Genomic DNA, 23,822 nt, shown 5'->3' on the forward strand with positions numbered 1-23,822 from the left:
ATAGAGTGGGAAGTCTCTCGTGCCAAGCTCCATAAGGGCTCCCTCGGGCACACGGCAGAACAACATAGAGATGTTCCATGTTCAGACTAACCTGCCCCACCCTGGATCCCACATCCCTGCAGGCTTCCATACACAGAACCCTGAATCCTTTCTGCTAACAATGTGGGCTTGCTCATCTGCTTCTACCCACACAGAGAACTCCAGCTCCCTTCTGTTCATGGGAACTTTCAGCTGTGTCAGGTCACCTTTATCACCACAGTTGATCCAAGTCTAAGTAACCACAAAGACAGGTTACCACAATGTGTCATTCTTCAGCTAGTGCTGAATGGCTCTTAAGTGAGCTGAGCCATTATGAGCACACACACACTTCCAATGCCAATCAAGGAGTTGGTTATAATCTATAAAACCAGACATGGTTTGGGGCCCAGTTATGGAAGGGTTGTCCCACTATGGGAGTTGTGAGCACTGGGTCACCATCTCTTGTGGTTCCTAGTGCTAATGTCTCTGTGAACAATAGTAGTGGGTTCTCAGCATATAGACCACACCGCTGGTACCTATCCCCTCTGTAGGTCCCACAAGAGCCCCAGTGCAGTGTGCTTCAGGGCAAAGACATATCAGCTAACCTAAATTCTTCACTGATCTCCAGGCCATTTGAGTGGCAGGATATGGTGAGTTTTATATGGTCTTTTTAGATCTACATTTTGTGGGGTTTGTATTAATGAGAAGCATCCAGTTGCTTAGGTCTTGGCTGCCATTTATAAATCAATAAGTAAATAAATACAGTATTCCACTGTTGGGTCAAAAGCAGCAGAGTCTTCTAGGACAAATGAGGAAAACATCAGAAAGCACCAATCCCAGCTCTCTCTCCCCCTGACCCCATGTAATGTCTCCCACCTCTGTTATGCTCCCTGGTCAGGAGTTGACAGTAGTACAGGTCTGATGCAGTCTGGGATTATCCAGTTCCTTATATTGGGAATCCACAATAGGGGAGCCTGGTGACAGTCATGTACTCACAGGCAGGCAGCTTCTGGATGGATATTTGGATTGAAAAGACTTTCATCATGACTAGACATTATCCACTGAGCAGTATCATGCCCAGAAACAAAGCCCTCAGGAGAGAGGCTTGGAGACAGATAGGGGAACATGGAAGGTATTATTTTCTTCTATGTAGTGCAGATAAACGCATCCAGCTGAGATAAAGATAAAGATTTTCCCCATCTGGTTCTCAAGACAGGAATTCAGCTGTATAAAATATCACTTTTAAATACCAAGGTGTGTGATGGGGAGGGAGATGAGAGACCCAGGAGGAGAGAGAGAGAGAGAGAAATCATAACCATCTCAGACTTTCTCTAATAAAACATAGAAGGAAATTCATTTGAGTTTCATACAGTCTGTGGGGTTCCATTCGGCACGGATAAAGCACACGACCAATGTGGTTTCAAGCTGACTCCAACTCCGTGTATTACAAGCTTTCTTTTATAGTGTTTCTTAACATTACATAACACAATTAGGCTATAATTACACATCTACCGATTGGACAAGAAGGAGAATCATGTGTTTATCACATGTATAGCCCCACACCGATTGGTTCAACCGCTCCTTACATAAGGCCTCATCTTATATAACCACCAGGGGGCCTTACATAAGGCCTCATCTTATGTAACCACCAGGGGGCCTTACATAAGGCCATGATTTATTGCCAGGCAAGTGTCCCATCGTGACCCTTACCCTCTCATGGAACTTTACATCCCCACAACAGTCTTAGATTTTCTCAGCAGATGTTGTTGGGGACAGTCACATCAATGAGACAACTAGTTGTGAAAGTTCATCATCCTAATGACAATGAAATGATCTCCCCCAAAAAGATGTAATCAGCCCAGCCATGGGAATTAGCTGTACACACTCTTTCCACAGGGAAAGACATCAAAGGGGTTGCAGGGCAACAATTGCATTCACTTGTCTTGGAATCAGCAGACAACCTGAATGTCCTTTGGCTGGGTACATGGATCTATGTAGGCTACAGACTCATACCATTTTTGGGGGGGAGGGGGTAACCTCAGTGTGATTATGGAGCCCTGGGAATTCACTGGCCTCAGTTTCCCCACTTTGTTTCCATTCCCTTCAAAACTCACACATTGTCTGAACTGTGCTTTCAGGAGTTGGATGCAGCACATCAGAGAGGCAGACGAGCTAGGGGGCTGCTTATACATTAGCAGGAAAGCTGCCACAGGTAGCAAGGAAGATATCATGGAGTGGGAATGGACAAAGGAGACAAAGGTAGCAGTCAGGAGTAGGGCTTGAGCAGAGCTCAAGGAGTGGGATGGGATCTCAAGGCTGAAATACAAGTAGGCCTCAATAGAGAGGAGAGCCTTGAACTTTATATAGTAGAAGACAGGAAGCCATTATATTAGTAACAAGTTATGGCCACATACAGACAGGCAGCACAGTCGTCAGCAGGGATAGAACACAAGATCCTATGCACCAAAACCACAGGCTTAAGCTAAAGGACTCCTTTTGCTGTCAGTAGCAAAATGTTATTGGTTGCTTGGACCAGCCACTAGAGGGACATAATCACATGTACTACTAGTGTATTACACACAGATTCAAGAAGATGGTGAAGAGAAATTATGAGAGTAACCAGGAAAGGCAAATGAAATCCCCTTCACCCAATTGCCCTTGCAAAAGCCAAGGACCCTTAACTAATAATGAATGCAACCTTAGTTATTAGGGGTGGACAAACCAGTGTGGGTGAAAAGAACTGACCTGAATCTTCTCCCAACATTCAAAGTGAACATTTTTATCACATTTGGAGAAGTTTAGTTAAGACGTCTTGTAGGGACCTACCCTGCATTAGCAGCGGCATGACCGAACGGGCCCTAACAAAGACTTTTCAGTATCTGACATCTATGATTCTACTACACACACTCACTCTGTTATTTTAACTTTCCTCGTATCTTTGTACATCTAGGCTTCAGCTGAGATTAAAAGCACTAAAAAAACTGTTCTCACAGTATCGCCAGCACCTCTGGAAGCCGACCCTAACAGAAATCTGATGAGAAAACCTGTTCTCAGAAGATTTCAGCCCAAATCTGCAAACCCAAGAGGTTTGGACAGTCTGCATAATCATTGAAACATTTGAAGTTTTGTCCCAAACAAACCTCAAAATGTGTATTGAGTCAACCAGCACTGAAAAAAAGATCCCTCCTTCTAGCTGTGCTGGAGACAGAGTGAGGGCTGCAATACTTACTCCACGTAGTAAGTGATTTTCTTGCACTTCTTATTACCTGTAATTTTACAGCATTTCAGTTTATTGCATACATAATGGGCAGATGTGCGTTGTCATTAAACTGCTTTTCGGAAATGTTGCAATAAAGATAATAAAGCGGAAGCTGTAGCCCTATGTTTAACATCAGCATAACCAGCAGCAGGTGTACTGCCATTTGCAAGCAGCACGCAGACATGCAGGTAATGAACCATTGGTTGTCCCGGGGCTAATCACCAAGTCATGAGCAAAGCGAAACAGGAAAAGACTCTGAGTGCAATCCCAGGGAGGAGAACTAGAACTGGAGGCCCACCTGGAATGGACCCTGGGTGCAGCTCTGGGAGGGAGAAGACCTGGAACTGGATTTCTATGTTCATGTGGAACACACTTTGGGTTCAGCTCCGGGGAGGAGGAGAAGAGCTGGAACAGGATTTCTGGGTCCACCTGGAATGATGGACTCTGAGTACGCCTATGCCAGTGCCTACCAATTGATATCAAAGGATTACAATCCAAATCTCAATGCCCCTTATTTCAGTCCTAAATTGATATTGGTGTCGCATAAGCCTGAAGGCTTTCATTTGATTAGTGTACATTTATTAGAGAAGAAATGCCCAATCAAGAGAATTAAGTCAGAGAGTGTTGTCTAAGCCAAAAGGACAAAGAGATGAATCCCGCCTCCTCATTGTCACCTGCTGGCTCTATTATTCTGATTTTGGGACTTTGTTCTACATTATGCCCCTCACTGGGTGTAGGTGGGAGGAAAGGAATACAAAGAGCTTTCTGGGTGACAACAGTAATGGGCTGCACTGCTCTGAGCTGGTGGCATTTTTACTGCAGCCAGAGAATTTGGCTAATCTGAATACAATGCACATTCCCGGCTCTCCTCTAATGCCAGGGTTTTGTTTTTAGAAAAGTTTGAAGGCTGAGAAAGATGCTCTCTCATCAGAACGGAGAAGCGCCTCATCCTCCATAAGATAGATCTCTGCCTCCATCCCTAGCACATTCTCAGCCCAGCTAATATACAAATTGTGTTCACCTAGTGTTGCAACTGATGTCAAACTCTTAACAAATTAGAAACTGAATGACACAGCAAATGAAAGAAGTGTTAGTGTGTTTGCACCAGTCCATCCCATACCAACCCTCCTCCTCTTCCAACTGCACCTGCACCACCCATCCCACATCACCTCTCCTCTTCCACTCACTGGTATGTTTGCTCCAGCCCACCACCTATTCCACACAGGGCTTCCCTTAGGACTTTTACTCTTTCGGCTGTGACAGACATTTGGGGTTGGGGGTAAAAAGCCATTTCACATGGAATGGGAGGAAATATGCTATCCTTTTAATCTGAGGAGTGTGCTCTGGTGTCACGCAGGAGAAACAGTTCCACAAGTTGGCCTGACACTGATGAGGGGAGGGTTGGGGGAAGAGTTTCCTTGGGCTATTAGGTGGTTTGAAAGAAAGGAAATTAAAATACCCACCCATAAAGACAAAAGTGTTTGGAACCAAGTGCTGAGAGAGAGAAAGAGAGAGAGAGAAAGAGAGAGAGAAGCTGCACTAGAACCTGGTGCTACCACTGCCCCTTGAGCATATGGATATCAAAAAGACCAGAGGTTACCCAGGGGTACATCTTCCACTACTGCCCTGTCCTGAGACCCCAAAACCTAGAGAGCTCTGGCCCAAACCTTGGATGTTCACCGTGCTCAGTGACCAGCCTTGCATCACCAAAATCCCCACCCCACTCCTGACATCTGCTCTTCCTCTCATGGAGATCAGAAATAGTCTTTCCCTCGACTAGTCTGTTTGGCGTCACTAAATCCTGCCTTTGGCTGTATATACTCTCTGCAGCTCCAAATAGGGTGGAGCAGAGCTCTGGTGGCCACATACCTCCCCCAGCTACACGCACAACACTCCACTCAAAGTCTTGTTCTGATTAGGAATTCCTGTATCCTTTGCCCCCCTTGCTCTTTCCCTCCCTCCTCTCTTTATTTGCATGCACTCACTCTGTATAAACATGATTTTGAAGCTGACTCGTAGGTACAGCAACAAGCCCAAGGCATGCTAAGCACTGGATTCGCAACACTGAATCCCAGCTCTCAGTAACCTCATGCTAAGGATAAAGCCAGCCCCCTCTGGGGGCAATAGGAACCTCCTCTTTTGTTACTGTGTGTTAGAAACTGTAAGGCTGTTCTGACAAAAGGGTCCCAATCCTGCAAGTCAAGGGAATTTAGGAGTGCTCAGCACCTTGAAAGTGGCATTCAGCACCTCACAGGATCCTTCCTTTTGCGATGGGCCCACAGCAAAGCAGCTACAGTTCTAGTTTCTATGTATCTAGGTGTTTATGCCACACTCCTCACTGTGGTAGCTGAGCTGTGTGGCACTGTCAAACTCCAGTCTGCCTCTTTCTCCAGAGTAGGGACAGATGCCTCCAGCTCCTACAGTACATAGAGCATATTTCATCACAACAGAAATTCACACCTAGCATCAAGAGGCATGTTATCACGTTGATAAACCAACTGAGCACCCCTTTGTGACTCTGCCTCAGACAGGAATTGAGTAGTGTCACAGGGCAACGGCCCCTTTCTGAGGAGTCAGGGCCTAGTCTGCCAGTCCTTATGAAGTAACTGGGTGCCCTAGGTAACCAATTAATGATTAATTAGTACCTAATAGAGGTTATCCAAGCTCAGGTGGGAGGTACTTAGGTACTTACATGGCCCCCACAGTATCTGAGTATCTAGCTAACTTTAATAGATTTATCCTCACAACACCCCTGTGAGGTGGAGACATGCTATTATCCCCACTTAACAAATGGGGATGTGAGGCACAGACTAAGTGTCTTGCCCAGGGTCATAGGTTTTTGTTGGTGGAGGAGGAATTGAACCAATGCTCCCACTGCCTAAGCTAGTACTCTAACTATTGGGCCTTCCGTCCTCTCTGCTAATGACTGCTGAATCTCTAAAGGTTCAGAGATTCATCCAAAAGTTCAAATGCTTATTGCAATCCCTTCACTCCACAGGACTCATGAGAACAGTCCTTCTTGCACATGATTTCCAGGACTACTCTACCACAGTGGTTTGGGCTAGTTTGAGAATATCACAAGTGCAGCCTTTCCCTGGGTGTTTTGATATTTCTGATGGAAAACAGAAAACTCAGATGTGTGAGACCTTAACTAAAATCAATCACACCGAAGACCCACATTGAAACATGATCTCAGACGTCAGTCAGTTCAAGTTCAACATGAAGGCTGAGGTTGGTTCTTGTTTATCCAAACTGCTTTATCTTGACCCAATTTACTCTGAGGTCCTCAAGTAAAACTGAGCGGTTTCAGTGACAAATGATTCTGATAGAAGTTTTACCTGTGAAAAACCTTCAGGATTTGGTCCTCAGACAGGACTCTTCTGTTTTAATTTGGCTAGTTCACCAGCATATTGTATGTGGAACAATATATATTATAGGGACTAACCCAATCTAGCTATCAGCCTTTACCCCATACTCTTTACTGGAGTTGCTGAACACAGGGGTATCCTGTCCTGGATGACAGACACACTAGAACAGAATAGGTCTTTGTCATTTCTAAGTCTAACTCCTCTATACGATCCCAGCACCTATCCCTGGAGGATCTTTCTTTACCTTCAGCAGCTGTGGCACTTTGGGCCTGAAAGTGCTTTTGTCTAATTTTCAACTCCCTGCAGCAGTGAAGCCAACTGAATATTGTTACACTCCCTTCCTTCTCCCCAGGACTAAAGACTGTGAGTCAGGCTGTTCTTCCCAAGCGCATGTTTCAAATTCTGCCATCCACTGCCAGCAGTTGACGCTAGTCATTTATTTAAAGCCCAGTCCTGCCCTGGCTACATTTTGCCTTTGCTGTCCTATATATCCTGTTCACCCCAACCCTGAGGCAGCTCCCCAGTTCCTGTGCTCAGTAGGGAGAGTAGCAACATTGCCCTCCATGGTGCCTGAGCCACAGGCCAACTGACAGCTGGATTTACAGTCACCTTTGGGTGTCAGGGCATAAAAGTTAGTCATGTATCAGCAGTTCTATTTCTGTTTGTCATGCAGGCAAAATCATTGCGTCATGATGCTACGTCCTGAGATCAAGCAGTTGTGTCAGTATGTGATGAAGCTGTGATGTGACCTCATGATACAGATAACGTGGAGTCATCACAACATGATTCAGCCTGCAGGGCTTTGTTGTGTGAGCAGTTTTTCAGTTCCAGTCCCTGTGCGATCCCTTCCCTTGAGCTTCACGTTGAGCTGCAAAGTAAAACTCAGTTGAAACAGACAACTTCTGTCTGATTTGGGGTTGAAACCAACATGGCCTGCACTGTTTCCATTTATAACCATTACTGCATTTCCAGACTTCAGGTCCCCCGCAGCTAACATTTCTGCAACTTATCCCCAGCCCCACGCCCACCAAAAGATTTATGACCCTTAGACAGCCTCTAGGAGATACAATCAACAATATTACTGAGAACATCATGTTTCCACAGCACTACACATGCATTCATTCATTTATCCTCTCAGACCACTCTGACGCTGGCCCAAATTTGCCTGGCTCTGGATGTCATTACACACATTTCACCCAACTATAGATTTGATGCCAACAGGTAGCTCTGGATTCTGACTCCTGCAAGCTGATGACAGGGACTTGTGGGAATCAGGAATGTCCTGCGAGTTTTATCACAGTGTTGATCACTCCAGGGTATAACACATTGCCACAAATAAAAAGTAAGGACAAGCAGAAAGTCAGAGTTTGATCCTACCACAACAAGGAAGCAATGAATTTATGGTGTGGTGCTTCCCTGACGCAGCACCACTCAAAATGGCAGCATGCACTCGGAAGTAGGTAGGTCAGGAGAATTCTCAAACCCCTGTTCAGAAAACCCACTTCTGCAGTCATCTAACCTGGTAAAGTGTATGGGGGAAGCTTCAGGACAGACATTACGCATAGATGATATACATGACTGCCTAGGGTGCTGAATTTTTAGGGGTCCAGTCAAACAGGGTGACTTTGAGACACCTGTTCCTTTAAGGGCACACATGCAGCACTAGGAACATCAGCAGTAGCCAGGGTGAGACTGGGCACCAAACTGTGTAGTGCTGGCCTTGGAAGCTGTACCATTAAGAATAAATCTTGCATGTCTAAAGCCTAAAAATCCCAACTGCCCTGCAGGGAGAATTCTATTGATCTACAGCAGGGGTCTCAAACACGCATGCGTCCCACGGAGTTATTTGCTGCGGCCCGCCAAGCTCCCCGTCCCCCCGGAGTTATTTCCTGCAGCTACCAAGCTCCCCGCGCCTTCCCCCGGAGTTATTTCCTGTGGCCGCCAAGCTCCCCTCATTCCCTGCCCCCCTTCCTCCCCAGCGCGCTGCATCCCTGCTCCTCTGCCTACCTCCAGCTGTTTGGCAGTACTTAGCGTTTTCCAGGAGGGAGGGGGAGGAGCGGGGAGCTGCGTGCTCAGGGGAGGAGGCGGAGAAAAGTCGGGGCAGGGGCGGGGACTTTGGGGAAGAGGTTGGAATGGGGGCGGGGAAGGGGTGGGAAGAGGCATGGTGGGGCGGGGCCTCATGGAAGGGGTGGAATGGGGGCGGGGCCAGGGGCGGGGGGGGGGCGCTTTGTATCTTTGTATGAAAAGGTGTCAATGATGCGGCCCTCGGGCCAATGTACTAGTCCTTATGTGGCCCTCATGGTGATTTGAGTTTGAGATCCCTGATCTACAGTGAGTTCCTGTTAAAAAAAATCCTTCCCCTCCTGCAGAGCAGGTGAATTGGAAAGCCGCAGGACTGTACAGTGCTTTACACACAGTATCTAATTCATCCCCACAACCTGCACTGCAGGTGATTCAGTATTATTATCTCCAATAAAGATAGGAAAATTAAGGCACAGCGAGGGGAGTGACTTTCCCAAGGTCACACAGGACATCCATGACTGTGCTGGGAACAGAACCCAAAGTCCTGATCCCCAGACATGTGGTCCAATCACTAGACTGTGCTACGAAGTGGGGGAGGCCAGGAGGGCAAAAACGGACGAAAGCCCTACGATTCTGCCAACAATCCATTGCTGTGTCTCAGCAAGTGCATTTCAGCCACACTCCAGTCCTAATAGCCAAATATTACTGAGAAATTGATCTCAATAAAAAGTAACATTACCAAAGGGAAGTTCCATTTTCTTTGTTAAGTGGGCCTACTGCCATCAATTTTTTTTTCACTCGGCCAGCTTATTCTGAGCACGGCACCGGGCACAATACAGGGGCAAAAACAATTAATGGAACCGTCTGGGATTTGAACAGTGTATAGATCAAATGTCTTTTATTTGCTAAGCTCTGTCTCATTTGGCCTAGAATGGATGTCTCTTGGCTGCCTGCACTGGCAATAATTGTGCCTCATATATCCCCAATCAGACGCCTTAAAATGATCAGACAGAACTAGCAACAATGAGAAGAAGGTGCAGTGACATTCGTTGTACTTGAGAAATTACTGACTATCTCCTACAGATTTGCCCTTGGCACAGGTGAGTTTGGAGGCACCTTGTCACTAGTTTCAGAGTGGTAGCCGAGTTAGTCTGTATCAGCAAAAAGAACAAGGAGTACTTGTGGCACCTTAGAGACTAACAAATGTATTTGGGCATAAGCTTTCATGGGCTATACACTAGTGTTGTCACTAGTGTTGTGATAATTGGGCCTAAAAATTTACCCTAATTGTGAGGTCACCTGCAGAACTGTGAGAAAGTTTAGTAAGTGTCTCAATAACCTATGACAACAAATGTTGATAAGAAAAGGTGCAACAGGGAGGCAGGGCTGAATTAGTCCAAACAAAAAGGCCTACTGATACAATTCAAGGACTGTGTTGAGATCATGTCTGGTAAACAAGAAAAATGAGGGACCAGAAATTAATCAACCAAAATCGGTGTATCAAAAATTAGGTCTAACTAGTGGACAAAATAATGAGGGGATGAGCTATTTCCCCCTTGCTCCTTTTTGGGGTCCTTAACATCAGAGAGACTTTAAAATGGAAATTGGTGGAGGGATGGAAGCAAGCACAATGCTGGCTCACTGGAAGATCAGAGAAGGGGAAGGAGAAGCTTCATCATCATGGCCGCCACCCTCACCGTCTCCTGGGAGCCCAGACTTTCTTCATCTAATCCTGAGAGATGTCCTGATCAGACCAGAGAAAGGGACCCAGATGACATTGCTACCTCCACCAGCTTCAGCTGAATCTCAACCACCACCTGGGATGAGAGACTTTGTCTCTCCCACCTCTGCCCTGTGTCCTTTCCCTTCACTACCATATTTCTTCTCTTTCCTATCCCTTTTCTTTTGCATTCTGTCTAATTAGAGTCTGGCTTGGCCAGCCAAGACTGTATTTTCTGCATCACTGCTGTAAGCCTGTGACCAGAAAGAGGCAGCTAAATGCACTGTCCTAAACAGTTCGACAGTGCTACACGTTTGCCAGGTCTCGGGGTGGCTAATAAGACCATGTGCTGGGCCAGTGTTTTTCCAGCAGTGAGGCTACAAGTGAGAGTCAACACCAGTGACAGAAACTGCATTTTCTATCTTTGCCAGGTTTTTTCTTCCCTCTTGTGTGTGTTTGTCTTGTTTTGTCTTTGAAGAAATGGGCTCGGACTTTAACTACAACAGTAATAACAACAGTCCATCTCAACTATCTTTTTCTCTTTCCCCCCAAAAGAACAGTTATTACCATCAAAGAGACTGTCAAATAAGTGGTGTTTCCTTCTAAAAACTCTCTACAGTTAAAGTGAAAGGGAACAAGGGATACTTTACATGTCAAATACTTTAATCCTTTCCCCTCTTCTTTGTATATCTTTAATAAAAGGTTAAACAGATGTTTAATGGTGTGTTTGCCATGGTACAAAGCAGGTTGAGGTCTCTGTATACCAAACCCTGAGGCTTGTTTAACAGTGCTTAATGTTGGACAGTGACTGAGTCATGTTAACACCTTTAACTCTCTGGGTCCATTTATTCCAGCTAAATTAATACAGCACTACAGTACTCCATTGGGTGGCTCTACCAGCAACTCAGCCATCAGTGCAGGCTGACGAAGGAGAGAGAGACAGATGGGGATACCTTGTCTTTCAACCAAGCCTGTGCTAAAGCAAAAGGATCAGCAGGCCCCAGCCTGCACCTGGGACTGCTACCAACAAACCACCTGGAACTCATCACACACAGCCACATTTTGTGCCCCAACAGATGAAAGACAGAACTCGGAGAGGGAGAGACACTGAACTTGGGGAAAAGAGACCTCAGAACTGAGAAGAAGGATCCCCACTCCCCAGGGTATCATCAGCTCAGATGACAGTAAGATTAACTGGTCCTTTGGGCAGAGGGTGAGGGGGAACCATCTTAGAAGTAAGGCTCCCTGGTAATTTGGGTAGGGATTGGCACTATCAAATGGGAGTGGAGTTTCCTTTGTACTCAGGGTGGTGAGGACCATTGGGTGGGAGAGACTCAGATCTCACTGAGCCATCAAAGCGAGGAGAAGAGTCCTTGGAGCTTGGGGGCACCATCGGAATAACCGAACTTTAAATCCAGGAGTAGCACAGTCTTGTCCCTGCTGAGCTCCTACACACGCCCAGTTTGGTAAGCATGATCTCAAAGCACACTTGACTTACCCCGCTCACATGTTTTGCCCCAGTAGCCAGTGCCAGTGCAGTCGCAGATGAAGCGGTTCCAGCCGTCCTTGCAGAGAGCATTGTTCTTACATGGGTAACTGTCGCACTGCTTGGTGCTGAGCCGGGTGCAGGAGGATTTGACCCCGGCAGCATTCTGCACCTCCGCCAGCTGCCGGATGTTCTTGCTCCGTCCATCGATGAACAGATCCCGGATGCAGCCTACATAACCATAGTTCAGCATGGCTGTCCAGAGCTCTGTGGGGAGGATGAGGCCTGCCCGGTTCTCAGGTAGCCCACCTAGGTACATGTCCCCTTCCAGGTCCAAGATTTCACTCTCCCCACTGGCAGTGAATGGGGTGCGCCTGCTGTTCACTGATATGGTACCTGGGGCAAGAAGGAAAAGGAAACATCAGCCAACAGCTCCACTGACAGCCCAGGTCTAGTGCAGTTCCTATGGTATTTGAATGCAGGTTAAAGATGACGGTTTCAGTTGAGGAGATTGAAGATCCCCAGTAAAACACAACACTGACAGAGAAAGTTTGTCCTACGCTGCCCCTCCCCACCTCTCCCCCCCAGCCACAGGCTCTAAACTCTTCAAGGCAGGGACTGTGTGTTCATGTGTACCTCTGCAGCACAGAGCACAATGTGGTCCCAATCCTGATTAGGGATTCTAGGTGCTACAATAATACACATATTCAATAACATGGTCTTAATTCTCCTCCTGTCTTGCAGGAAGAGAGGGTCTTTCTTTTTTTTAAAAAAGAGCAAAAACCCAGGATTTCAGTGTTATTCAATGGGATTCACTCTGCAAGACAGGAAATCACATAAAGTGCAGCTGGAATTAGAAGGCTCTGGGACTATATAGGATTAAAGTAAATACTACTACTACTAATACATAGCTCTTACATAATGCTATTCATCAACAGACCTCAACGCATTTTACAAAGAAGGTACCATTGTCCCCATTTCACAGATGGGAAAATGGAGACACAGAGAGGTGAAGGTGAACTCCAAAAGGGAGAGTTCTTATTATTTGTATTATAGTTGCTTCTAGACTTCAAGCAAGATGAGAGCCCCATTGAGCAAGGCACTGTACATACATATTTTAAGAGGCAGTGCCTGCCATGAAGAGTTTACAATCAAGCAGACAAAGGGTGGAAGGGGAAAACAGAGAAGTGTAGAGACTAACACAAGGTCATCCAATGGGTCAGTGGCAGAGATAAAAGCAGAACCCAGGTCTCTGACAGGCCAGTGCAGTGCAGTCTACTAGACCACACTGCTCCTCATTCAGAATTTAGTTATTTTTGAGATAGGGACACCAATCCGCTTTGAACTAGAATCAGAATAAGAATAAGAATCAGAAACTTGTTCCATCTAGCTCTAAATCATCACGTGTGATTGCCCTGTCATTAAGATACTCTATGTCCCCAGAAGGGACTGTCTATGCTTTAAGATTAATTCCAGATCACTGCATTCTTTATCCTACACCCCTAGGAGGGGGCAGGGGAGTTTGGTTAATAGAGTTTTCTGCGAGAAAATGCAGTCACATACGTATGTCTTTCCCCCCCTTAAGCTGTAATACGCATCTTCTTGAACAGAGAGCAGAACGCAAACAGGGCATTTCACGTGTGTGATGTTCTGTATAACTTAGGGATAATGTCAGAGGCAGCAGAGTGTTTGAGGCAATAGAGGCGTTACAAATTAAAGGCTCAGAGAGAACTAGGGTTGTTTGATGAACCATGTTGTGTAAGTAAATTGCAGTACCACAGACATTTCCCCCTTTATATGGCAAGAGCCGAGATGTGACACAATATGGCTATATATGCAAAGGCAGCATATCACAGAGCAGCAAGCTCACAGTCCCTCTCCATCTGGCTCTGCTGCCACTGTACTTGGAAGGTTGTGTTCATGTTGTGGACAGTATACTGTATTACCAAAAAGATGGAGAGAGTCAAGAGAAGGATAACAGAAATGATCAAGGCGCTGGAGAGTCTGACTTATGGGGAAAGGTTAAAAGTTCAGACGAAACCTCTCTCGTTTGGCCACTCAGCCATAGAGGAGGAGACATAACACAGTTTGCAAATACTGAAAAGGTGAAAACACCAAGGAAGGAGAGGAAATACCAAGGCTAAAGGTGTAAAGCAAGGAAGAAGAGGATGAAATTAAGAAAGGAAGTATGTATCTAGGCTGAGTAATAGGCTAAGCTTCTTGACTGTGAGATGCATTAGGCTCTAGAACATGAAAGTGACAGAAGACCCCTTACATGGAACTTTTAAGACCAGACTGAGAAAGCCACTGGAGGGACCAATCTAGCACTGGCCCTAGGGAGAAGGGACCAGATGAGCTAGTAGATCTTTTCCATCTCTAACATCTACGATTCTGGAAAGACAGAACAAACCTCTACCTCAGAAATCAGAAGGGCTCTTCTGCCTCATTTCTAACCCCTCAAAGGCCTCAACTGGGGGCGTGGGTAAGCGAGTGGGAGGGCCCAAAAAGGCAGCAACCAGTGACGGCAGAGCCAGTATGGGAAACAGTACACTGATGCGACCAGACATCCAGTCTGCCAGTAAGGCTTTCAGAGTCAGCAGGGGTGGGATAACATGTGCTCTGTAGCTCAGAATTGGCCGAAAATGTTCTCTTGTAATGATGTGCAGCATTTCCCAGCTAGAAATGGTGACAGATTTCATGGACATTACCGGTAGGAGGCTGCCCTGGGGATAGAAAGGTTACAAGATACGGGAGCGGATGCTAGGAGTCCAAGTCCAAGCTGTCAGCTGTTGTCAGCATACAGTGAAGTTATAGCTTTGGTTGCGTTGGCAGCCAGCACCGACTAAAGCACACGCAGAGTCAAAGGGGACTGGAGATGCCAGAGGTTATGTGAGCAGGATAACTGCCCTGCTTCCCAGCAGCCCCTTTCCTACTCTAGTACCTAGTGGTAGGAAGAACTTGGACCTTTACAGGTGATTCTGCTTAGCTCAGCAGAGCTCAAAGCTGTTAACTCCTTGGGAGAACTGGAAGAAAGGAAAGAATCTAATGAGGACAGGGTACCTTATGAATGATACACAGAATGTCCAGTTCAATGGCTCAAATCTAGCCCAGATCAAAACCGGTTTTCAGTTATTAAAGTCTAACGGTTATTGGATGACCTATGTGAAATGAGTCTGTTGTTTCTCAGTCCAGTTTCTAACAGGCAGATGTCCACGTCACAGAAAGCACAGGACCTAGCTGGAATCCTTGCTGGCAATCAGCAGAAAAGCCGGGGACTGAACAAACCATGGAGACTGAATTCCCTTCTCATCCCTAGCAGAGGCCTCTGAGGGCCTCAATGGGTCAATGCACACTAAAGGGTGACATGGGGGAACTCTCAGTGCTGGTGCTCCTATTACCTTTTCAGAAAGGACATCAGAGGGTAGGGCTCTCAATCCAACACTTTTCACCAGCACAAAATTCAGTTAAAAAAAGAAAAGAACAAATCTGTTCACTGTTGTTCAACAAAACACATTTAATTTGAAGTCTGTTATCTCTGATCAGGTTTCAGGCAATCAATAAACCTTTCTGCTGAGCAACAAACAGGTCAGTCCTGCAATCTGCCTCCTTTGGGAGCTCAGGTGACTTCTCCTGGGGGTAATGTCAATCTCAGCTATCATAATGCACCAAAAGGTGCCCCTCTCAGGTTGGGTTTTAACAAGCTGTTTCAGCCAGGACTTTGCTTTTTCATCTTTTTCTTCTTACTCTGGAGTTCTTTGTCCAAGGACCAGGTATGCTCCATGCGAGCAAGCAAAACTGTAGGCAGTAATGAATGCTACTAATTGAGTTTATCCTTGCAAGTTAATTAGATTCTAGCAAATCTAGAGAAATCATTTATTTATTTACGTCTTCATTTGTAAAATGCTCCTGTCGATGTCGCTAGGTGCTAATGGAATCAAATTACATACATTACAACCTAGATGGGCTCAATGTCAGACACAAAGAAACTCCTTTAAACTATCACAGAAACGACCAGCTCTTCAGACAAAGGCCTGCATAAAGAGAGAGGCTGTGCAGTGGTCCCTAAAAGTCAGCTCTTTTGAAAAATCAGGGGAAGCATATTCCCTTTGCTGAAAACACTCTGTTGCAAGCCCCAAGAAGCACAAATCTAGGACATTTATATTATGGAGGTCACAGGTCAAATCCTAGACCTAACTGCAAATGTAGGCAAAATTCCCTTTACAGCAACATATGGCCAGACATTCAACTCCTGATGATCTAGGAGAAGTTCAAGCCCAACTGTTCACATATTCACAAGGCTCAAATTGTAGATATGATTATTTCACTTCCTAATTTATTTTGGAGCACAACCATGAGTATATGTTAGCTTGCTCTACAACATCAGAAACAAAGGAAATACCTTTGGAGCCTATATAATATGGTGACAGGCATAATATTAAAAAATATATTCTGTTAGTTGAAATTCTAAAAGTGAGAAGCAGCAAAGAGGACTCAACCAGATATAGAAAGACTAAGAGAAGGACTTTCACTCTAAGAAACACTTTGGAAAGGGAAAGCCTAGCTAGGAATAAAGGAAGAATCCTTATTGAAACAGTGATCTGCAGGAGCATCAAAGGAAACAAGAGAATAGGGCAGTGATTGGCCAATTCCTCTCTTTCCCTTGTCCCAACAAATTTTCCACTAGTTTGGAAGTTTCTCCATGTTAATTGTGTTATCTAGTCTCCCCAGGCCCTACAAAGACCCAGGAGAGGGTGATAATATTGGGTCAGATCCTGAAGTTCTTACTCAGTTTCTACTCAGCACTTATTCCCAGTGAAGTAAATGGGAGTTAGTTGGAATAAAAAACAAGTAATAAAATTCATTACGCACTTGACCTCAAGGCTTGGCCCACCAAAAGTGACCACTGTGATGATGTACGTGATTACTGAACTAGGTGCAGATTAAATAGAGTTAAAGAGTAAGATGCTGAAGGGCTGCTTATAAAGGCTTCTTCTGTGGGGCTATTCTAAAGCTCACACTGAACACTTTATACACTGCTGGCCCTCTGAAATGCCTCCTATTCTGCTAGGTGAATTCTTTAAGTAACATGAGTTCTTGCAAGAAAGCTACTCCCTTCTAGGAGTAAGAATTTTAAAGGACCAGGATTTTATGCTCCCCCACCAGAGGAGAGATGAACCTATTTAATATTTTAATCCTCCTACCTGATCTGCCATCTCGCTGGATATCCACATGATACCACTCTCCATCATTGGCTTTCTTCTGGGTGGCTTTCACCTTGATGGTGCCGGAACCCATATCAAGCAGCAAGTAGAGGTTCCCATCTAGCAGCTCAACTGCAAAGAAGTCTACCTTGGTGTTCTTTTGGCTCCTGGCATCCTTCCTCTCCTGGGGCTTGCCATGGGTAAAGAGGATCAGGCCATTGGGCTCAGTGGTGCGGAAGTCGAAGGAAATGGAGCCCATCCGCTTGGTATTCCACTTAGGCAGACTGATATAGGCCTCTGGCGTCTCAAAGCTGATGGGATCCAGCGTAGCTACATTCTCACATGTGAATTTCACCTCCCCGTAGATCTTCATCTTGGTGTCACTGATCCTCGCCAAGCGAGACAGCTCCAGACGGATGTCGTTATTCTTATAAACAACCTATCCGAGACAAAGATATACACCATACATCAATTCTGCAACCAATACAAATGCCTCCCAATCCCTACCAGGCATGGGAGAGAAGCACTCAAAAATGCTTTGGGGAGTGGGGATGAGACCTTGGGAGAATCTTACATGGTGACAGAGAGGGAGGACAGAGCTAGGATGGTGCCTGCAAACAACAATTTGTGCGCTATAAATACCATGGATCAGAACAGCAGAAGAGAACATTTACTGGAGGTCAGGGAGCACCACAACCCCACCACAGATATGCTGCCATTGAGGATCTAGTACATAATATACAATCTGTGGCTGGAACCATGATGCTTCATTTATATAGACCCCACTATAAAACACACGACAGGGTGTACCCTTAGTATTCACATACACAAGCTCTGTATGAAAATCTGTGCCACCACTGCTGTTTCTTTAGTAAGGTCAGTTAAACATTGGAGTGGGAGTGCTAAAATTTCATGTACATTACAGTTGCTAGGAAATATTGGTGAGTGTACCGTGGATCCTGAAGAGCCATAAGCTCCCTCCACAAAAGCAAACAAACAAAACTAGACCTAACTTTTCTCTCACCAAGAAATCTTAAAACACTCTGTTAGGCTTTGTCTTCACTACCCGCCGATCCGGCGGGTAGCAATCGGTTTATCGGGGATCGGCTTACCGCGTCTAGTGAAGACGCGGTAAAATCGATCCCTGATCGCTCTGCCGTCGACTCCGGAAATCCACCTCGGCAGGAGGCGGCAGCGGAGTCGGCGGCAGCGCGGCAGCGGTCGACTTTCCCGCGTCCTCACCGCTAGGTAAGCCGACCTAAAATACGCAACTTCAGCTACGGTATTCACGTAGCTGAAGTTGCGTATCTTAGGTCGGACCCCCGCTGCAGTGTAGACCTAGCCTCAGTCACAAAACCTTACAACAGTTTTGTTCTGCTATCCCAGAGGCTGACATCCAGCCAGAGGGGGAGCTCAAGTAAACTAGAGACCCCTATTTCCAGAACCAGACAGACATAACAGAGGAAACAGAGGAAAGCCACGTTGACTTATGGTATCAGGGAGATCAATCTGCAACAAACATAAAAGGATAACAGTAGGAGGGGCGGGTTGATAAAATTCTAAAGTAGATAAACCAGGAATAATTTTAAAAAGGAGAAATCTGTACCCACTTAGGACTTCACAGCTTTCACTAGGCTTCACGCAGTACCCCCTTGGAGCTTCATAATGGCATTCGAGATACAGCTCAGATCCTCCTGCTCCAAGAGAACAAACCCCTACCTCTTGAGCTAAAAGAGACCCTTGATGGAAGATAGTTTTTAAGGGCCTATGACACAGTCAAGTAGTTCTGATTCCATCCAGTAGAGGGCAGTAGTGACACATAAATGTTGGCCACTTCCTTACAATATTCCTAATTATAACACTCTGCACCTTCAAAGTTCTTTACAAATATTAATGAATTAATATCCAAAAGGGGAATGCAATTTATTTGTTAAAAGTTTACAGATAAAATATCCTTAGATGATGCCATCTCTAAACCTTGAATTTGATGATTGTGTTACAACCTCCGTGCTCTCTGTCATTTCTGTAGACTGGCTGTGTGTCATTGGGATATATGACAGTGGAGACCAAAACCTTATTTCTAATGTCAACTCTCTGTAAACCCGCTAAAAACACATTTATGCACCAATTTTATGACACAAAAGTGACACTTGCTTCCACTTCAAAAGGCAAATACAACTATTTATGACCATTTTTACTTCTTTGTGAGCTACATGGAAGGACTTGAGGTTAGACTAGATGACCCTTGTGGTTTCTTCTAACCCTATGATTCTATGACTGAAAGGGTTGTTTTGTTTGGTTAGCTTTTGTTTAAATGGGGAACGACTCAGCTTTTCTTTCACCTTAGAAATTCATGCACTGTTTTTCCTCAAAGATTCTATGGACAACTAGAGAACTAGCAGAGGTAGAACATCATAAGTGAAAGGAGAGTGAAACTCAAACTATGTGAGGGGGGCAAGGATTTTTAGTCAAATTGTTTGAAGTGTGTATGTGTGTGTAAAATTATTTAACTCCAGGCAAACACTTATGAGAAAAACTCTTTTGTGGAAGATTCACAACACTTTTGACCTCCAAGGAGTACTTCGGCAAAATAAAACAACTTTCCTGATATTTCTAATGTAAAAAACAAACACAGGAACAGGGTTTAAAAACAAAACAAACTCCCAGATCCCCTTTCTACATTATAAAGTAGCACACAAAAAAGGCCATATTCTCAGCCCTGCTCAATCCTATTTTTGCCAGTCTGGCAGCCCAGACTGGATGGAATCACGGTTTAACTCACCAGTTTAGGATTTGGCTTGCATAGTGGATTCCCAAAGTGGTGTGAAGCTCATAGAGCTGGCTTTAAGTCAACCACTCTTGGCCCCATCCTGGCAAGTGGTGAGGACTGTAGATAGGAGAGGGCATGGCCAGACTGCCCTGCTTTTTGGTGTTCCTGGGCTGGCACAGTACCCTGGGAGGCTGCTACCAGTCACATAACAGAGCAACCCTGAGGCTGCTCTAAATTGCACTAGAGGGAAAACTGGCCTAAGTCTCTTCCAGGGCTGAGAGACAGAAAGGTGGCTTGATGCCACTTTGGTTCCAACTCCTTGGGACCTGTGTTAAGTGTTGCTTTGCCAGAGCAGAGGATCTGGGCCACCAGTGACCCAGTATTTTTCCTGTGTAAATAATCTGTAAGAGACAAAACACTGTCATACCAGAATGTGTCAGGATGCTGAGTCCAGAACACACAGAAATCCTCCCAATTTGAGAATGAGACTCCTATCTTGTAATGGAATATCCCACTCCTGACTGCTTACCTGGACCTCCAGGTTGCCCTTATGAGATATCAATCCTCACGTATCTCACCAGGTCTTCTGATGTCTTTGAACATGTGGCCATAAATAACTAGTTTCACCTGTTCTCTTCTCATTTAATCATAGTAATGATGTCCCATTCTCTAGTGCCTTCCACCTCATGGACCCATAAAGTGAGCGTCATTATCAGCTTTAGAGACAGGGAAACTGAGTAAGAGAAAGGGTAACTTGCCCAAGGTCATAGAACACAGATCTCCTGACAACGATGCTTTAGCCATAAACACATCCTTCCTCCCTGTTAATTTGCCTGATTAAGAGGAATTATGGAAAAGATCAAAAGAAATGGGACTCAATTACATCATTCAACAGGGCAACACAACAGGAAAAGCATAAATTTTTGTTAGAAGAACAAAAAAGCTGCTGTAGAGCTGGGATACTGGTTTTGCTAGTCCACACAGCCCTGATTCCATGAGGACATGGGATCTATGCCCAGTCCCAACAAATGTCATCTCTGCTTACCCCTTCAGTACTTAATGAAGCAGCACTATAGGGCCCTGGGACCACAAGTCATTCAAATACAAAGAAGGGGACGCTGATAGTAATTTATACAAATCAGAAGCTAGGAATTGTAAAAAAATTGATAAGGGAAGCTAAAGGCCAGAAGGCAAATACTATGATCAGTAGAATTAAGGACAATAAGAAGGAGATTTTTAAGTATATTAAGAACAAAGGAATCCTAACAATGGTATTGGTCCATTACTAGATGGAAATAGTAGAACTGTTAATAATAAAGCTGAAAAGGTAGAAGTGTTCAATAAATATTTCTGTTCTGTATGTAGGGAAAAACAGATGATATATTCATATCTTATCATGATGATGCTCATGACTGATGATGAAGATTAAATACTTTCCATTCTAACAATAACTAAGGAAGATGTTAAAGAGCAGCTACTAAAGCTAGACATTTTTAAAATCAGTAGGTCTAGATAACTTGCATCCAAGAATTTTAAAATAGTTGGCCGAGGAGTTCTCTGGACCATTAATGTTGATTTTCAATAAGTCTTGAAACACTGGAGAAGTTCCAGAGGACAGGAAGAATGCTGATGTGCCAATATTTAAAAAGTGTAAACAGGACAACTTGGGTAATAATGGGCTTGTCAGCTTGACATCAATCCCAAGCAAAATAATGGAACAGCTGATACACGACATGATTAATAAAGAATTAAGGGGGGTAATATAATTAATGCCAATCAGCATGGGTTTATGGAAAATACATCTTGTCGAACTAACTTGATATCTTTTTTGATAAGATTACGAGTTTGGTTGATAAAAATAATAATGATGATGTAATATACTTAGACTTCTGTAAGGAGTTTGATTTGGTATCACACATTTTAATGAAGAAACTAGAATGATAAAAAAATCAACATGGCATACACTGAATGGATTAAAAACTGTCTGACTGATAGGACTCAAAATGTAATTGTAAATGGGGAAATGTCATTGAGTGGGTGTGTTTCTAATGGGGTCTGACAGGGATTAGTTCTTGGACTTACACTATTTAACATTTTAATCAATGACTGTAAAGAAAACAAAATTATCACTGATAAAGTTTGCAGATGAAACAAATATTAGAGGAGAAGTAAATAAGGAAGAGAACAGGGCAATCTGGATTGGTTGGTAAGCCAGGTACAAGCAAACAATATGCATTGTACTATGGCCAAATGTAAAGTCATACATCTAGGAACAAAGATCATAGTCTACGCTTACAGGGTGGGGACTCTATACAGGGAAGCAGCGACTCTGAAAAGGATTTATGGGTCATGGCGGATAATTAGCTCAATGTGAGCTTCCAATGCAACATTGTCACAAAAAGGGCTAATATGATCCTTGGATATATTAACAGGGGAACATCAAGTAGGAGTATGGAGGTTACATTACCTCTGTATTTAGTATTGGTGCAACTGCTACAAGAATATTGTGTCCAATTCTGGCGTTCACAATTCAAGAAGGATGTTGATAAATTGGAGAGGGTTCAGAGAAGAGCCACCAGAATAATTAAAGGATTAGAAAACATGTTTTACAGTGATCAACTCCAGAAGCTCAATCTATTTAGCTTAACAAAGGCAAGGTTAAAGAGTGATTTGATCACAGTTTATTAGTACCTACACGGGGAACAGACATTTGATAATAGAGGGCTCTTCAGTGTAGCAGACAAAGGTGTAACAAGATCCAATACTGGAAGTTGAAGCTAGACAAATTCAAATTAGAGGTGAGTTGCACATTTGAACGCTACATGGTAATTAACCATTTATACAACATACCAAGGGCTGTGGTAGATTCTCCATCATTGGCTATTTTAAAATCATGATTAGATGTTTTTCTAAAAGACATGCTTTAGTTCAAACACAAATTAACTCAAGTCAGTCCTCTGGCCTTAGTCTTGTGTGATGCAGGAGGTCAGACTAATTGATCACATTGGCCCTTTTGGCCTAAAAATCCTGGCATTCTCCTGAAATAGTAGTGATGCTACAAACCAATGCACCTTTCCAGTTATGGAGATGACTTAAAGAACTGGGAGCATTTGCCAGAGAAAACCTTCTGCAGTCTCAACATGCACAAGAGACCTCCTATAACTGCAGAGCTCGGTTGAGAGAGTTTAAACCAGGTGATAGGGTACTTTTACTACTACCCAGCTCAGAGTCTGAACTGTTAGCCCGCTGGCAAGGGCCCTTCAAGGTGATTAGAAAGGCAAACCCCATCAATTATAAAATCTGGCAACCAGAAAAAAAAGAAAACACCCAAATTTATCATATAAACTTCTAAATGCCTGGAAGGCTAGGGAGGGGCTTTTCATTGACTCCTCCCTCCCCCCTCCCCCCCCCCCCGCAAACCAGAACCCCATGCCCTGAGGGGAATAATCTGCATGCCTGTAAAGATGGGGGCAGCCTTACACTGTGAACAGAGAACACAAGTCCAGCAACTAGTGGACTTGTTCCCCACCATCTTCTTGTCCACTCAAGGAAAGACCCACTTGATTTCTCATCATACTGAAACTGCACCAGGACAAAAAGTGAGGGGAAACCCTCAGCCCCTCTCTGGGAAAATGAGGGACATAGGCCATCAGGAGCTTCAAGCAATGTTAGACCTCAGAGTGATGGAGATATACTGTAGTGAGTGGAGGGAGCTCCATTGTCCTGGTCCCTAGTCTGGACAGGATGATACACTTCTGTATAGATTTCCGCACAGTCAACATGATATCTAAATTTGACGCCTATCCCATATGGAGGGTAGATGAGTTATTGGACCAGTTGGGACAGCTTAGTGTATGTCTACCACTGATCTTACCAAAGGGTACTGGCAGATCTCCCTCACACCTGACTCTAAGGAAAAGACAGCTTTTTCCACGCCCTTCGGCTTGTACCTCTTCCGTACCATGCCATTCTGACTCC

The 23,822-nt window shown here is 44.6% G+C and overlaps 1 protein-coding gene across 16 annotated transcripts in view; it reads right to left on the minus strand.

The window, feature by feature from the left end:
- NRXN3 (neurexin 3) overlaps positions 1–23,822 on the minus strand; it is a 1,366,589-nt gene that overhangs the window by 958,242 nt on the left and 384,525 nt on the right. For all 16 annotated transcript variants that reach the window (XM_065404047.1, XM_065404046.1, XM_065404048.1 and 13 more), the window contains 2 exons: positions 17,075–17,513; positions 11,886–12,269 (listed from right to left, as the gene is read on the minus strand). In XM_065404047.1, the coding sequence (XP_065260119.1) occupies positions 11,886–12,269; positions 17,075–17,513 (823 nt within the window). The remainder of the gene's footprint in view (positions 1–11,885; positions 12,270–17,074; positions 17,514–23,822) is intronic.

The sequence above is a fragment of the Emys orbicularis genome, chromosome 4 (assembly GCF_028017835.1).
Source record: "Emys orbicularis isolate rEmyOrb1 chromosome 4, rEmyOrb1.hap1, whole genome shotgun sequence".
Taxonomy (NCBI): domain Eukaryota; kingdom Metazoa; phylum Chordata; order Testudines; family Emydidae; genus Emys; species Emys orbicularis.